This window comes from Ascaphus truei, chromosome 1 (assembly GCF_040206685.1).
Source record: "Ascaphus truei isolate aAscTru1 chromosome 1, aAscTru1.hap1, whole genome shotgun sequence".
In the NCBI taxonomy this organism is placed as follows: Eukaryota; Metazoa; Chordata; class Amphibia; order Anura; family Ascaphidae; genus Ascaphus; species Ascaphus truei.
Window position 1 is genome coordinate 503,605,041 of NC_134483.1, and position 17,848 is coordinate 503,622,888.

Sequence of the window (17,848 nt, forward strand, 5' to 3'; positions counted from 1 at the left end):
ACTATAATGTAGCCCAAACTTGCTGCACAGTTGGGGGTTAGAGTGAAAACAACTGAAGCAATCCCAGACGGCAGGGAAAGCGTCGCTCTGTTTACAATGCAGCCTCTTGCCATGGCTCAGAGTAGTGTGAGTCGGGCTACATGTGTACTGGCAAAGTATTAATACGTTGGAAAGAGTCCCATGAAAGAGGCATAGAATGCTTGGTATTTTTAGCAACAGAAAATGTTGCCAACACAAAAGAATAATAAAATAAAATAATAGAAAAAAGGTACAGCAGATATGCCTATATAAAATGAATTTTGATGCAATTCTTCTGGCAAAACCAAAGGGGAAAACAACCGGATCGAAACCGAAAATCTGATTTTCAGTTTGATTTGAATACTTGCATAAAACCCGCTTTCAAACACGGGGCATCAAAGCAGTGTCAATTCTCTATGTTATCACAACTTAGGATGAACAGAAGAATAGACAACACGTTAATAATAAAACGACTTTATAATTTGGGAAACACTTCTTTAATAAATAAAAGATATATATAACGTATTCTGAATTCATTTTATATAGGCATATCTGCTGTACCTTTTACTATTATTATTATTATAAATGCAAAATAGAGGGTTTTTATTTTTAATAATAATAATTATATATATATATATATATATATATATATATATATATATATATTATACATATTATACATATTATACATATATATACACATACACACACACATAATTATTATTATTATTATTAAAAATAAAAACCCTCTATTTTGCATTTTTTATTAAATATTAAAAATCCCAAATCTGCAGAACAAGGATGATCCTGATAAAAATGGGGTGCATGTGCCAAAGTAAATATAAAAATAAATTTGCATTGAATATCACTGGTTCAGCCACAAAAATATTTTGAGAAAGGTAGTTTTAAAGAGGGGGGCGCCTCATATCCATTATTCCCTCACAAAGCAACTAGGAATCCTGTGGCTCTCGCACGCAGGGTACCGCGGAAAGACTGCACAAGCCATGCAAGCACAGGGTTTCCTGCAAACACCGGGTTACTCGTACATCATCATTTACCACATGGCAAATTATCTTTAACTGTGCATGCAATGTCTTGCATATAATGTATACCATGTTCACTTATGTAACTGTGTATGTGTGACCATGTATTATTTATCATTATAACGCTATGCCCAGGACATACTTGAGAACGAGAGGTAACTCTCAATGTATTACTTCCTGGTAAAACATTTGATAAATAATAAAATAATAACCGGAAAACAACAAGACACCTCAGCCAAACAGATTATGAGATGAACTTGTGTTTTAAATCAATTCAATGCATTTCAAAGCAGCAACACAGTAGATGGTGAGCATCCCCAAAGCTTTACTAATTACAATGTACTGGTTTCATAGTAGATGGAACCTCAAGTGAAGAGATTCTAGAGCAGGGGTGGGCAGCTGCTGTCCTCAAGGGCCACCAACAGGTCATTGACAGCCAGTAGTCTTCCAGGTAAGGGGAGCGCTTGTTGAACAAGCGGAGAATATGTGAATAAAGAAAAACAAATAATAGTGTAGCCAATAGTGACAGTGAACATATTATATAAAATAATATGTTGGTCCCACTCAATTGCTTCTAGTTAAAATCGCATATCCGATATGCACCTCTCTCTGATGGGAGCACTGCAATGGTCCCTCCTCTGAAGTGTAGGTATGTATGATTCAGTATTTGCTCGAAAAACAGAGCCACCTGTGCTGAAGCAGCGATATCATGAAAACCTGACCTGTTGATGGCCCTTCAGGACTGGACTTTACCACCCCTACCCTAAGGCTTGTATACCATAACATACCAACCCTCACAATTTAGCACCCCCTGCCCAAACAGCGGATCCTCCTCTCCTTGTGTAACTGTAGGCAGCTGCAATCACTCCCATGTGCCCAACAATGAATAGGTACCATTTTGCCTAAAAGTTTGAGTTACATAGCAGATGAGGTTGGAAAAAAGACATGCGCCCATCAAATTCAACCCATGCTAAATGTAGGCGACAGATACTGTACTTATCCTATTTGTACTTGCAGTATATTGGTCCAGAGGAAGGCAAACAAAGAACCCCAGTGAAATCTCAGCGAATGATATCTCATAAGGGGAAACATTTAATTCCTTCCTGACTCCAAGAATTGGCAATCAGATTACTCCCTGGATCAACATCCTTCCCATGTTTACTTATTAGGTATATCCATGCATTCGTTTCTAAACAGATGTCCAACCTTTTTTGAACAAATATATTTTATCTGCCATCAGTCTCCATGGGTAATGAATCCCATATGGTAACTGCCCTTACTGTAAAGGACCCTTTCCTTTGTTGCTGATGAAATCTCATTTCCTCCAACCTTAAGGTATGTACTGCCTTGGTATGAATAATTATTTTGAAAGCTCCTTGTACTGTCCCCGAATATATTTGTATATAGTCATCATATAACTTCTTAGACGCCTCTTTTCTAATGTAAACACATCTAATTTAGCTAGCCTCTCCTCATGAGTCAGATTATCCATCCCCTTTATTAATTTGGTGGCTCTTCTCTGCACTCTCTCTAGTTGCATAATGTCTTTTCTAAGGAGTGGTGCCCAAAATTGTACTACATATTCAAGGTGTGGTCTTACCAATGCTTTATAAAAGGGGCATAATTTTGTTTACTTCCCTTCCATCCATTGCCCATTTCATGCAAGATAAAATCGTGTCTGGCTTTGCAGCTACTGCATGACTTTGGGCACTATTGTGAAGCCTGCTGTCTACAAGCACTCTTAAATCCTTCTCCCTCAAAAATTCCCCTAATTTATCCCCATTTAATTTGTAAGTCGCCTGTTTATTCTTGCTTCCCAAATGCATAACATTACATTTATCTGTATTAAATGTCATCTGCCTGTTACCTGCCCACGTTTCCAGCCTCTCCAAGTCCTTCTGGAGAGAAATTACATCCTGCTCTGATTCTATTACCTTACACAATTTAGCGTCATCAGCAAAGAAGGAGACTTTGCTCTCGATGCCAACCTCAAGGTAATTAATAAACAACTTAAAAAGCAGGGGTCCCAGTACCGATCCCTGAGGTACTCCACTCACAACTTTAGCCCAATCTGAAAAAGTTTAATTTATGACAACCCTCTGTTGTCTGTCCTTCAACTAGTTTTCAATCCAGGTGCAAATATTTTTACCAAGTACAATTTGCTTTATTTTGTACACAAACCTTGTGTGGAACTGTATCAAAAGCCTTTGCAAAATCTACGTAGACCACATCAACTGCATTACCCTGGTCTAAATACCTACTTACCTCCTCAAAGAAACAAATAAGGTTAGTTTGGCATGATCTATCCTTCATAAATCCATGCTGACTATTACGAATAATTTTGTTTTCCATTAGGTATTAGGAGTTCATGGTAGGTATTGAATCTGGGATCTCTTGCAAAGGCAGAGCTACTTACCACTGTCCTATTTGTATAGTGTTTTCCATGAATCTAATGTCCCATGTGCACTGATGTGGTGAGCAACAGGGTGAAGAGGGGAGAAGGGGTGAGCAGTGAGGCAGGGATACAAGAGGTGAACAGTGAGAGGCAGGGATAGAAGCGGTGAGCAGTGAGAGGCAGGGCTAGAAGAGGTGAGCAGTGAGAGGCAGGGCTAGAAGCGGTGAGCAGTGAGAGGCAGGGCTAGAAGAGGTGAGCAGTGAGAGGCAGGGATAGAAGAGGAGCAGTGAGAGGCAGGGCTAGAAGAGGTGAGCAGTGAGAGGCAGGGATACAAGAGGTGAGCAGTGAGAGGCAGGGCTACAAGCGGTGAGCAGTGAGAGGGTTAGAAGAGGTGAGCAGTGAGAGGCAGGGCTACAAGCGGTGAGCAGTGAGAGGGATAGAAGAGGTGAGCAGTGAGAGGCAGGGCTGGAAGAGGTGAGCAGTGAGAGGCAGGGATAGAAGAGGTGAGCAGTGAGATGCAGGGATAGAAGAGGTGAGCAGTGAGAGGGTTAGAAGAGGTGAGCAGTGAGAGGCAGGGCTAGAAGCGGTGAGCAGTGAGAGGCAGGGATAGAAGAGGTGAGCAGTGAGAGGCAGGGATAGAAGAGGTGAGGAGTGAGAGGAAGGGATAGAAGAGGTGAGCAGTGAGATGCAGGGATAGAAGAGGAGCAGTGAGAGGCAGGGCTAGAAGAGGTGAGCAGTGAGAGGCAGGGCTAGAAGAGGAGCAGTGAGAGGCAGGGATAGAAGAGGTGAGCAGTGAGAGGCAGGGCTAGAAGCGGTGAGCAGTGAGAGGCAGGGCTAGAAGAGGTGAGCAGTGAGAGGCAGGGATAGAAGCGGGGAGCAGTGAGAGGCAGGGCTAGAAGAGGTGAGCAGTGAGAGGCAGGGCTAGAAGAGGTGAGCAGTGAGAGGCAGGGCTAGAAGCGGTGAGGAGTGAGAGGCAGGGTTAGAAGAGGTGAGCAGTGAGAGGCAGGGCTAGAAGAGGTGAGCAGTGAGAGGCAGGGTTAGAAGAGGTGAGGAGTGAGAGGCAGGGATAGACGCGGTGAGAGGCAGGGCTAGAAGAGGAGAGCAGTGAGAGGCAGGGCTAGAAGAGGTGAGCAGTGAGAGGCAGGGCTAGAAGAGGTGAGGAGTGAGAGGAAGGGATAGAAGAGGTGAGCAGTGAGATGCAGGGATAGAAGAGGAGCAGTGAGAGGCAGGGCTAGAAGAGGAGAGCAGTGAGAGGCAGGGATAGAAGAGGAGCAGTGAGATGCAGGGCTAGAAGCGGTGAGCAGTGAGAGGCAGGGCTAGAAGAGGTGAGCAGTGAGAGGCAGGGATAGAAGCGGTGAGCAGTGAGAGGCAGGGCTAGAAGAGGTGAGCAGTGAGATGCAGGGATAGAAGCGGTGAGCAGTGAGAGGCAGGGCTAGAAGCGGTGAGCAGTGAGAGGCAGGGCTAGAAGCAGTGAGCAGTGAGAGGGAGGGCTAGAAGAGGTGAGCAGTGAGAGGCAGGGCTAGAAGCGGTGAGCAGTGAGAGGCAGGGCTAGAAGAGGTGAGCAGTGAGAGGCAGGGATAGAAGAGGAGCAGTGAGAGGCAGGGCTAGAACAGGTGAGCAGTGAGAGGCAGGGATACAAGAGGTGAGCAGTGAGAGGCAGGGCTACAAGCGGTGAGCAGTGAGAGGGTTAGAAGAGGTGAGCAGTGAGAGGCAGGGCTACAAGCGGTGAGCAGTGAGAGGGATAGAAGAGGTGAGCAGTGAGAGGCAGGGCTGGAAGAGGTGAGCAGTGAGAGGCAGGGATAGAAGAGGTGAGCAGTGAGATGCAGGGATAGAAGAGGTGAGCAGTGAGAGGGTTAGAAGAGGTGAGCAGTGAGAGGCAGGGCTAGAAGCGGTGAGCAGTGAGAGGCAGGGATAGAAGAGGTGAGCAGTGAGAGGCAGGGATAGAAGAGGTGAGGAGTGAGAGGAAGGGATAGAAGAGGTGAGCAGTGAGATGCAGGGATAGAAGAGGAGCAGTGAGAGGCAGGGCTAGAAGAGGTGAGCAGTGAGAGGCAGGGCTAGAAGAGGAGCAGTGAGAGGCAGGGATAGAAGAGGTGAGCAGTGAGAGGCAGGGCTAGAAGCGGTGAGCAGTGAGAGGCAGGGCTAGAAGAGGTGAGCAGTGAGAGGCAGGGATAGAAGCGGGGAGCAGTGAGAGGCAGGGCTAGAAGAGGTGAGCAGTGAGAGGCAGGGATAGAAGAGGTGAGCAGTGAGAGGCAGGGCTAGAAGAGGTGAGCAGTGAGAGGCAGGGCTAGAAGAGGTGAGCAGTGAGAGGCAGGGATAGAAGAGGTGAGCAGTGAGAGGCAGGGATAGAAGAGGTGAGCAGTGAGAGGCGGTGCTAGAATAGGTGAGCAGTGAGAGGCAGGGCTAGAAGCGGTGAGGAGTGAGAGGCAGGGTTAGAAGAGGTGAGCAGTGAGAGGCAGGGCTAGAAGAGGTGAGCAGTGAGAGGCAGGGTTAGAAGAGGTGAGGAGTGAGAGGCAGGGATAGACGCGGTGAGAGGCAGGGCTAGAAGAGGAGAGCAGTGAGAGGCAGGGCTAGAAGAGGTGAGCAGTGAGAGGCAGGGCTAGAAGAGGTGAGGAGTGAGAGGAAGGGATAGAAGAGGTGAGCAGTGAGATGCAGGGATAGAAGAGGAGCAGTGAGAGGCAGGGCTAGAAGAGGAGAGCAGTGAGAGGCAGGGATAGAAGAGGAGCAGTGAGATGCAGGGCTAGAAGCGGTGAGCAGTGAGAGGCAGGGTTAGAAGAGGTGAGCAGTGAGAGGCAGGGATAGAAGAGGTGAGCAGTGAGAGGCAGGGATAGAAGAGGTGAGCAGTGAGAGGGTTAGAAGAGGTGAGCAGTGAGAGGCAGGGCTAGAAGAGGTGAGCAGTGAGAGGCGGTGCTAGAAGAGGTGAGCAGTGAGAGGCAGGGTTAGAAGAGGTGAGCAGTGAGAGGCAGGGTTAGAAGAGGTGAGCAGTGAGAGGCAGGGTTAGAAGAGGTGAGCAGTGAGAGGCAGGGTTAGAAGAGGTGAGCAGTGAGTTGCAGGGATAGAAGAGGAGCAGTGAGATGCAGGGATAGAAGAGGAGCAGTGAGATGCAGGGCTAGAAGCGGTGAGCAGTGAGATGCAGGGATAGAAGAGGAGCAGTGAGATGCAGGGCTAGAAGAGGTGAGCAGTGAGATGCAGGGATAGAAGAGGTGAGCAGTGAGAGGCAGGGATAGAAGAGGATAGCAGTGAGATGCAGGGATAGAAGAGGTGAGCAGTGAGATGCAGGGATAGAAGAGGTGAGCAGTGAGATGCAGGGATAGAAGAGGTGAGCAGTGAGAGGCAGGGATAGAAGAGGTGAGCAATGAGAGGCAGGGCTAGAAGAGGTGAGCAGTGAGAGGCAGGGCTAGAAGAGGTGAGCAGTGAGATGCAGGGATAGAAGAGGTCAGCAGTGAGAGGCAGGGTTAGAAGAGGAGAGCAGTGAGAGGCAGGGCTAGAAGAGGTGAGCAGTGAGATGCAGGGATAGAAGAGGTGAGCAGCGAGAGGCAGGGATAGAAGAGGTGAGCAGTGAGAGGCAGGGATAGAAGAGGTCAGCAGTGAGAGGCAGGGTTAGAAGAGGAGAGCAGTGAGAGGCAGGGTTAGAAGAGGTGAGCAGTGAGATGCAGGGATAGAAGAGGTGTGCAGTGAGAGGCAGGGCTAGAAGAGGTGAACAGTGGCGTGCGGGGGGGCGAGCCTAGGTTCAATAGGAGGGACCGTGAGGCTTAGTTCTCCCTCTTGGATTGAGTCAAATGTTGGTTTATTTATTTATATATATATATATATATATATATATATATACACATATATAAAAAATAAAAAAACAGTAAATGTTGCACGATTCTCTGAATAGTATTCAAAAGAACTGTTTCCATGGTAACCAGCTTTGAGAGGCACTGCTGCAGTTGTTTAATTTAGAGCAGGGGTGAGCAAACTTTTTATGCCGAGCCCCCCTTTTAATCCATAAAATTTCTCGGCCCCCCCCTGCCTTATGTAATCAAAATCACATGACGTCAGTGCACGTGAGCTGGTTCAGCCATTGAGGGCGAACCAGCTTTGTAACGCCCCCGCCACGCGTCTACAAAAAAAGTATTTATAGCTGAAACTACATAACTTAAAAATAAATATTATAATATTTGTCTAATAGCGTTCCCATTTCTGCTGTATTATTAATCTCTCTCTTCCCGCCACATTAGAACCTCTCAGGACCTCTCTCCCCTCTCCCTGTCTTTCTCACTCCCCCTCCAGTCCCTTTCTATTCCTCCCCTCAGTGTCTCCCCCTCCATCCCCCCAACTCTCTTTCCCTCCAGCCAGTGGGTCTCTTTCTCCCTCCACCCATTGTCTCTCACTCTCTCCCCTCGTCCAGTCTCACACTCCTCTTCCAATCTCTCCAACTCCCTGTATTTTTCACTCCCCCTCCAGTCCCTCTCTATCCCTCCCCTCAGTGTCTCCCCCTCCCCGTGTGTCTCTCTCTCTTTCTCCCTCCCCATAGTGTCTCCCTCCCTCCATTGTCTCTCACTCTCATTCCAGCCATTGCCTCTCCCTCCAGCCATTGCCTCTCCCTCCCTCCAGTGTCTCTCTTGCACTCTCCAACCAGCTATTGTTTCTCCCTCCACCCGGTGTCTCTCTCACACTCTCCCTCCAGCCATTGTGTGTCTCTCTCCCTCCTGCCAGTGTCTCTCTCATCCCCATCCCCATGTAGCTCTTTCACCCCCCCTCCCCATGTCACACTCACTCTCACCCTCCTCCCCATCTCACACTCTCACCCCCCTCATGCCACTCACACCCTCCCCATGCCAGTCTCACACTCACTCCCCCATGTCCCAGTCTCACACTCACTCCCCCATGTCCCAGTCTCACTCTCCCACCCCCCCCCATGTCCCAGTCTCACTCCCCCCCATGTCCCAGTCTCACTCCCCCCCCATGTGCCAGTCTCACTCACCCCCCATGTGCCAGTCTCACTCACCCCCCATGTGCCAGTCTCACTCACCCCCCATGTGCCAGTCTCACTCACCCCCCATGTGCCAGTCTCACTCACCCCCCATGTGCCAGTCTCACTCACCCCCCCATGTGCCAGTCTCACTCACCCCTTCTCCCCATGTCACACACGCTGATACAGGAAGCAAGGAAATGCTGCTGTGTACTGTAGCACAGCGGAGCACAGCGCCACCTAATGGCCAAAAGAAAAATAGCAGCTGCAGACGGCTTTTTTTCATCTGCTACTGGCAATATCGCCGCTGCTTTCTGCGCCCCCCCTAAACAATCTTGCGCCCCCCCAGGGGGGCGCGACCCCCAGTTTGCGCACCGCTGATTTAGAGAGTTGAATACACAGTCTATAAATCTGTTTATTTATGCTTTTTCTCAATGCTATGTATACCTAAACCCATGCCAAGAATGTAGAGTCAACCAAATAATAACGGTATATTTTGGACATTTTAATACAGACCTCTACGCAGAAAGCATTCTTGGCCAAGATTATCATGTTAAACAATGATGTCTATTGGAAGACAACTTGCTGTTTGCAGATGACATGAACAACAATACAATTTTCCCTCTCCTACAACCTCCCTCCCTCTTCACCACGTCATACTTTCCTCCTGTTATCTTATACCACCACTAGGTGGCAGCATGGTAATATTAACCCATACTGTATACAGTATGTATTGATTTACACGTATGTATATGTAGCCATGTTCAAAAATGGTATACAGTTCTCTCTCATGCTGGCAGTAAGCCTGGTAAATATACAGGATTGCCTACATCAATCATGGAGGTTTGCCCTCACACCCTGGTGAGGTGTCATATGTAGTCAAGGGGAGTGGCAACATGCTCTGAGTCCACTGTTAGTGACATCAGATATGTGGCTTTTCCCTACGTTATATAAGACACAGCACTGCCCAAAGTTTGTGTGTCTTGACTGAGTGTTCAAGGAGTGTGTTCATGTTCAAGTGTTAAGCAGTTTGAGATTACAGCAGTAAGGCTGAGAGGCACAAATAAAGTGCCTGCACTGTGTCCAGGGACCTGGCACAGGGGGTGATCTCCCTGAGGGGAGAGGTGTTCCCACTCCATTGGGAGGGCAGATTCTTCTGAAAGAGAGTGCTGTACAAGATGAGCGGCTGAGCTGTCTGCTGCGAGGGGCAGTCTGCTTGGACCATCAATAAAGATGCCCTTATTCACAAGAACCCCCATGTGTGAGTGTGAAGTTACTCCACAGAGGAAGGCACCACAGAGGAGTTCCTCATCAGAACCATCTCCTTGCGGACGCAGGGATCCTGATGAGGTGGAGGCGCTGCACTGTATGTAGGTAGGACTCAAGCACACTACCTCAGCTGCCTGTCTGGCTGACATTCCCCATACCAACATCATGCGGGAGACTCAGGAGTCCTGTAGCCAACAGGTGCACCACCAGACATCCATGTAATGGGGACCGGTTAGACCACAGTGGCCAATCTGACATTGGGTGGGTCAGGAGGGGTCTAGAAAAACCGTTACATTTGGAGGCGAGCTGCTGAGATCTGTGTCAACAGGACAGGCTTTTGCTAGGCACACTGGGGAACAGGGAGTGTGTATGCTGCCAGTCAGTGCTGTGTTTGGGAAGGAACCTAGGGGTAGTCAGGGGGCCTGATGGAATTGTCAGCTCGCAGGGACGACCTAGGATCCTGGAAGGAGTTAGTGGGTCTGGAGACAGGGCTATAGCAGTTCTAGTCACCTTGAGGCAGCTAGTCGGTAGGATGCCTAAAGGGATAGCCTGTTAACGAGGTCAGGAATCCTGGAGAGGGTCTGCGCTAGGCTGGCCAATAGTAGGTAGACGCCCCAGTACTGCATGGAGAAGCCAGAGTACTCTAGCCCATTCCAGACCACTTACCACGGTCAGCACAGACTGGGGAGAGGAGAGACACAGCATACACAGAGAGAGTGAGCCTAGCCTGAGGTAGTGCAACATGAGTCAGACCTACATTAGGTACACAGGTGGTGCATCGGGCATTCTTTATTGCATCGGTATGGCAGCTGCCCCGCAGAGAGGAGCTCCATGTGTAAGAACAGATACAGTGAAAAGATGGCGACCGCAAGAATGGAGGATCCGCGCGGCGCAGAAGGTCCAAGGTGGCGGACGAAGGCAGATGGAGGGAGCGCACGTGGTGTGCGTTCCACGGAAGAGCAAGCTACTGAAGTGACTTTGGCTAGCCTGCTGTGGAGTGGCGCGAAAGCGGTGGCCGCGCCGTTTTGGTCCTGCCTAGGACCGCGGGGTGATACCCTGGAGGACAGTAATGAGGACATTGTGGTGGTGTATGGAGGAAATGGAGAAGCTGCTTGCCAGACGGCGAGTACTACACAAAAATCTATCTCAGTTGCTATTGTGAGTGGCCGGGCGAACCAAGATGGCGGCTCCCACATCCCTGGGAGACCACGTGGGCCGAGTGCAGAAAATGCGGCAAATGCTAAAATTGCAGAAAGTTGGCCGGGAGTGGCGCCAAAAGGAAAACCCCACCCTGCTGGGGGGTATGGCGCGAAAGCTGTGGCCGCGCCCTCATGGACAGTGACAAGCCCAGCCCCAGTGCTGGGTCACCCTGAGAACTTGTGGGACCCTCCCCTAATCTCAACCAGGGGGAGTGGTTTCCAATTATGCCAATTACGAATGGAGCTGGAGGGGGGAGGAGTTACTAAACCAGCCCCTGCTCTTCAGTTGCGAGGAGCTGGCAAGCAGGAAAGACCTATGCAAAAAGTGTCTCCTGTCACCAGTATGGCAAGCAAAACTAATGAAGATCTGGACATATCTGCCCACCCCTATTCGGCTCCAGGAGGCTTCCTTGTGCTCACGGCGGGTGGTAAAGAGACTGTCAAATGCCTGTGTATGCAGTGCCGGCTGGTGCGGTCAGAACCACGTCCAGATGCCCTCAATGTGGCATCCATTACTTATGGGCCGTACAACCTTTTGTGCCCGGACAGACCATGGAGGCGGGAGCGGACACAGCCATGCTGACAGCTGAAGCCCCGTGTGCGGCCTGGAAGGAACCATGGATCCCGGCGTATGGGGATCGCTTCTTATGATAATAACGGAGCCTGAGGAGAAAGGGACATGTACGCGAGATGAGACCCGAGAACCTCACCAGCGGTCCCCGACAGGAGTGCCACTCCCTGAATCGGAGTTCAATTCCTCGGACGAGGAGCAAGCGACCCTGACGACGGTGGTGATGCGCCTACCGGCGGACCACTACAGCGGTGCTGCAAGAGAACCAGCACTTACCTGTGTCGCGGAGGAGCGGAGTCGCAAGTCACCGGTGCAGAGACAACCGGAGAGGCAGAGTCCCACGGCCGTGGTGACTGGCAGAGCCGACGGCGGAGAAGGAACCATCCCGAGCCTACGGAGCGGTAAGTGACAGCCTTGCCCTCTCAAGGCGCCGGTGGTGGCAACGGCGGAGAAAGGCCTAGTCCGGGCCCGAGCGGAGCGGAGAGCAGAACCATCACTTCCGGCGGCGGACGTCGTTCTGGAAGAAGAGGTTCCGGTGGGGAGCCCAACCCAAGATGGCGGCAGCGAGTCCCGCAAGATTGATGACATCACATCCGGCGAACACAGCGGAGCCGGATGGAAGATGGCCGCGTCCTCGCGACCAACCAGCTGTACCAGATCGCCTGGATCCGGGAAGAGCTGGCACGCCCTGCGGAAGCCTGGGAGCAGCGAGACGGGAGAACCGGAAGGCCAGTCCGATGGCACCGGGCAAGGTAGCGAAGAGTTGCGGGTCGTAGCCCCGCGGATGCCGGCAGTATTTCCCTATGCCCAACCCCCAGCCATAGTTAAAGCCCCTGCCCCTGTCACTTTTTACTATGGGTCCCAGTCGAGCCAAGGGTTGTCTGGGGAGTCCCGAGCCACTTCGGAAGAACGGACTGGGGAGAATCTGGACTGGGGCGAATGCTTTACGTCGGATGATGGGTCGGGAGGGGGAAGATACACACGACAGGTGTCCTGTTCTAGTGAGTGCCCCAGTACTGCCAGTGTCAGTGTCACCAGTAGATCCGGTTAGGGTCCAACTCCGGATCTACTGGCACCTCGGGGATATCCTCTGGCAGGGAGTTAGAGGACAGTGAGGGTACTGTAGCAGTACCAGAGGAGGCTAGGGAGAGAGAGGCCAGGTGGTGGGCGCCAAATTTGAAGGGTATGAGGCCTGGCTGGATCGCACCCGTTTCATATTACGCCGGGAAGGGGTGGTGGATTACTGGTGGGGAGTAGGGGAGTTCACTGAGGAAGAACGGCTGGAAGAGCTCAGGCTAAGGTGGCATGACATCAATGTAGGGGTAGTGGATCCCAAGGGAACAGCCAGATTCAGGGACCCCGTAGAGCCTGATGAACCGTTGTCATGGGTGATGCCAGGCAGGGCAGGCAACGCCAGACTGATCAGGACTAGCAGGGCTGAAAGGGCCATAATGACCAAATACAAAAAAATCCCACGGGTTGGAGTACCCTAATGTCCCTGAACCCTTAATGCAGGAGATAGAGGACCAGAGGCATTGATGGTTACGGGAAACTATTGAGGAGTATATATTGACCAAGGGTGGTGGATGCGCTGGGCACAGGGCGGAGGAGAGGATTGAGCAGCTCATGAGGGTATGGAGCATTGGGCGCAATGTGTTTATGCACAAGGTAGAATATAGGCCGGAGAATGGGCTACCCAGGGAATATAGCGTGACGGTCAAGGATATCGCTGGCCGGGAAGTAAAGAAGCCAGACCCCAGGCACTATTATTAGGAAGATACTGGGGAGTACTCTTTAGGAGCAGTGCGGTTTGCTGGTCAGCAGGCACTGGTTGAGACTGTTATTATGTAAAATATCAAGAGAACTGTATATGTGAAATTTGTATCATGTGTATTGTTATGTTTTGCTGTGCTGCCTGGAGGAAGATCTGACAAATTTAGGTCCCAGATGGGAGGTTGGGATTCACCAGGGGGAGAATGTAGCCATGTTTAAAAATGGTATACAGTTCTCTCTCATGCTGGCAGTAAGCCTGGTAAATATACAGGATTGCCAGCATCAATCATGGAGGTTTGCCCTCACACCCTGGTGAGGTGTCATATGTAGTCAAGGGGAGTGGCAACATGCTCTGAGTCCACTGTTAGTGACATCAGATATGTGGCTTTTCCCAACGTTATATAAGGCACAGCACTGCCCAAAGTTAGTGTGTCTTGACAGAGTGTTTGAGGAGTGTGTTCAAGTTCAAGTGTTAAGCAGTTTGAGGTTACAGCAGTAAGGCTGACAGGCACAAATAAAGTGCCTGCACTGTGTCCAGGGACCTGGCACAGGGGGTGATCTCCCTGAGGGGAGAGGTGATCCAACTCCATTGGGAGGGCAGATTCTTCTGAAAGAGAGTGCTGTACAAGACGAGCAGCTGAGCTGTCTGCTGCGAGTGGCAGTCTGCCTGGACCATCAATAAAGATGCCCTTATTCACAAGAACCCCCATGTGTGAGTGTGAAGTTACTCCACAGAGGAAGGCACCACAGAGGAGTTCCTCATCAGAACCATCTCCTTGCGGACGCAGAGATTCTGATGAGGTGGAGGCGCTGCACTGTATGTAGGTAGGACTCAAGCACACTACCTCAGCTGCCTGTCTGGCTGTCTGGCTGACATTCCCCATACCAACATCATGCAGGAGACTCAGGAGTCCTGTAGCCAACAGGTGCACCACCAGACATATGCATGTAATGGGGACCGGTTAGACCACAGGGGTCAATCTGAGATTGGGTGGGTCAGGAGGGGTCCAGAAAAACCGTTACATATAGATGGGATACATGGAAAATTGCAACATCTCACACAACTCAGGTTTGTATTTAAAGAGGCAAACATTCATATGAAATACTTTTACATTGTGCAAGCTTTCATTTTGGAATAGTACTGATGTCAAATACTATTCCAGTGTCTCAAAAATGGTGCAAGGTTTGTGTGTTCCCCAGGCCGTGGCGCCTTGAAGACCTTTGAAAAGACCGAGCCTCAATGCAACATCCAACATGGCAAATCGTAAAGTTAAATACGTAAATCTGTTTTTCGCTCATAAGTGAAGGTCACTTACAGTACTTAATTTATTTGGGCAATGCATGTGTAAGCTTGCAGACCACGTGACGGTGTGCCCGCTTTCTGCGAGTCCTAACACTACTGTATCTTTGCAAACGTTCTCATTACCGCTCTAAATTTGAAGAATAAGTCTTAATAGACCAGTCAGTCACAGCTGTCTCAAGACTTGCTATGTAAAGGTGGGCAGGGCGAGTTTGGAAACAGGGAGGAGGGGGGTCACTTGAACCTCACTCAAGAGAGAAAAACAAATATTTATAAGCAGAAATACTAAATTTCCCCATTTTTTCTTTTGACCTCTATGTCACTGGATGCATCCAGTGGCACCTATCCATTATCCAAATGCAGGCATTGTACAGTAGCTCCAGCAGAACATGGTCCTTCCATGCAACTGAAGAGGAAGTGTACACTTTACCTGCCCATTATAGAAGTCATTGATAACCAGTGGCACTCTCCCTGTATCCCAACAGCTGTCTGACCTAGTAAAGTGCAGCATATCACCAGGCCTGACAGGTTTCATGTTTCTTGCCCTATGACGTAAATTTTTCAATACCCATAAAAAGGAACCAACATTGCCAAAGCAAGACAGACTTTTCTTGGCAACATTTATACAGATGTAGCCAGGCTTAATGTCTTCGGTGCCGCTGATACGGGTTATGGGGGCATAGGAAGATTAACGTTGCCGGGAGGCCCACTCAGAACCATGGATACCTGCAGCTCCATCGCAGCAGACATGGTTGCCGGAAGCGACAACTTTTGCTTGTTAGTCTTTGGCGATTGCTGGCGCGTGCCTGTCGTCTGAACAATCTGTGGCCTCAGATCACTCACAACGGGTGAGGCGTGGCGGAGGTGTGGCTATGATGTCACGAGGCTGGTTCGCCCTCATTGGCTGAACCGTTTACGTGACGCGGCCGTCGCGCGAAAAACACAATCATTTGTCTTTACAAAAATCTGCCATAAAAAACACACAGCAAAGTTCTCATTTCACAGTAACTAGTTCTGGCTACATGTACAGTATAATCCCAACATAAAAACACTACACTCACAAAGAAAGCAGAAAATAGACATGCACACAAAACAGTAGCTACACAAGGATTTGCACGTGTCCGTCAAAAACGGGAAAGTCATTTATTTCAATCAAAAGACAAATTGGTTTGTATGTCATTATAAAGATAAATTGGTACAAAAAGCCAAATGCACTGTAGAAAGTGGAAAGCATTTGTTATAGAATACCTACTGCATGCACGTGGGAATCTTTCCCGGTTACCCTTGTACTGGAAGGAAATTGGAGCATTTAAAAAACACAGAAAGCAAAAGTTACAATCAGCACCAGTTCGTTCTAAATCCCTGTGTTCTAGATAGAAGATATAAACATTGCAGGATTCATTTAAATAAGCCTCAGTAGGCATTTTAATTCAATTGATAAATTATTGTTTTGTGTAGCTTGAATGCAGCAAACAGAAACAGATGTCTGGGCCTGAAGTCTTAAAGACTAATTTTCTACTTGCCATGAAAAAGGCCTCTGACGGCTTACACCAGATGGATCTGGAATACAGAGACTAAATTGCAAGTTATAATATTCATGGGTGCACCATGGAAAGACTCACCACCTTGGGCAAAGGTCTGTGGCGCCGGAACACGTGTGCGGCCATAAATCTGCAGGGGGATCCATGCTGCCGAATGGGACTTCCCGTCTCTTCCCCCAAAGCTTTAATCCTCTGGTAAACTATACTGAAGACTGTTAACTAAATGTGCAGGGCAAGCTCTCCGGCAATTTTATTACGTGCAGAGAAGCGCCCAAGAGAAAGTCGTAATATCGGGAGGGGGCCACAGTTCTTTTGGTTTCCCCAACGTCCACCTCATTTTACTATAAAATTACATTCATTCCTTGGGTACCAGGGAACACCTGGAGCTTCAGGTATTGCAGTTGACCTCCAAATAAACCTAGGTTTATAGAATATTAAAAAAAGAAGCAATTTTGGAAAGATTGCTGCTTTGTGAACCCCAACAAAAATATCATAATTACAGCATCAGATTTTTAGCAGTATAATTTCCAACAGATTGGCATTTTGCGGGTCTCTTTAAAATCCTAATGCTTTATGGAAACGAAAAATCACACATAGAAAATAGGGTCCAAACTTACCAGTCTGCGGATATCCCTCTCACATTCCCGTTTAATCCGGCTAATCTCATCCTGATGAGACTGGTAGGCCACACGCAGGTCTGAGGCCTTCATTTTATCTGCCTGCATAACATTGTTCAAGGTTTCCTCCATCTGTTTTTTGCAAGCCCTTAGCTCCAATATCTCTTGCTGCAATTTGATGCGCTCGCTATCAAAAGTTTTCCTGGCTTCTTCCCTAGCTTCATTTAACAAGGCTATTTTCACTTTGTCCACTGCCCCATCGCGCAACACATTGAGTGTAGACTGTAAACGTTGGACTTCGCTGTCCTTAATCTTCACCACGCGAGCTATTTCCTGTTCATGCTGCCGTATTAGCACCTCACGGACGGCTTGAAGCTCCTTCATTTTCTCTTCGTGAAGCTTGGCTTTCAGTTCGGAAATGTATGCAGTGTGTTTGTGCTGCTCCTGTTCCCTTTCTTGCTTGACATCTTGGATCTTTTCCCGAAGCTTCCCTACCTAAAACAAAAAAGTATATATATATAAAAACACACACACACATTTCCAAACATTGTAGAGACTTTGGATTTCAAAACAAATAGTTATTGATTTTCCCGCTTTACTACAGTATGTGTTCATCCACAGTGCTAATCACAGCAAATTACTGTGTTTCCAGGTCATCACTCCTCAATTCAGTCTCTGCGTATCCACATTTGGATTACAGTGGCTAAAACAATTACCAGAAGTAATGGAAATGCCGATTAGTGCAAAGCTACTGTAGCTGGTGTTTTATTAGTGGGGAATCAAAACACTCATTCACCCAACATTCTATACACTAGGTTAATTGTAAAATCAGTGCATTGGAAGGGTTTATAACCATGGTAAATTTTCACCCACCTCCCCCATTCTTGGGTTGTGGGGGAGAAGGCACAATTTCAATACCATGTTATATTGAAGAAGAAAAAATAGGTAGTATAATCCATTTTATTGGTCAAAATAGTTTAGTGTACAAGATTTGGAAGCTCACAGGTTTCTGTCAGATGAATTTGTAGTATGTTTACAGTGGGAGTTGAGGGGATTAAGGTACGCGTGAAAATGGTTAAAGGAGGAATGTGTATAGAATATCGGCACGTATTCCTCTTCTTACACATCACCATATATTAGTCTGGATCAACATCCACATTCAGAGATG

At 48.5% G+C, this 17,848-nt stretch overlaps 1 protein-coding gene across 1 annotated transcript in view; it reads right to left on the bottom strand.

The window, feature by feature from the left end:
- JAKMIP1 (janus kinase and microtubule interacting protein 1) overlaps positions 1-17,848 on the bottom strand; it is a 154,772-nt gene that overhangs the window by 93,596 nt on the left and 43,328 nt on the right. The window contains exon 3 of the mRNA XM_075569635.1: positions 16,681-17,175. Coding sequence (XP_075425750.1) covers positions 16,681-17,175 — 495 coding nt within the window. The remainder of the gene's footprint in view (positions 1-16,680; positions 17,176-17,848) is intronic.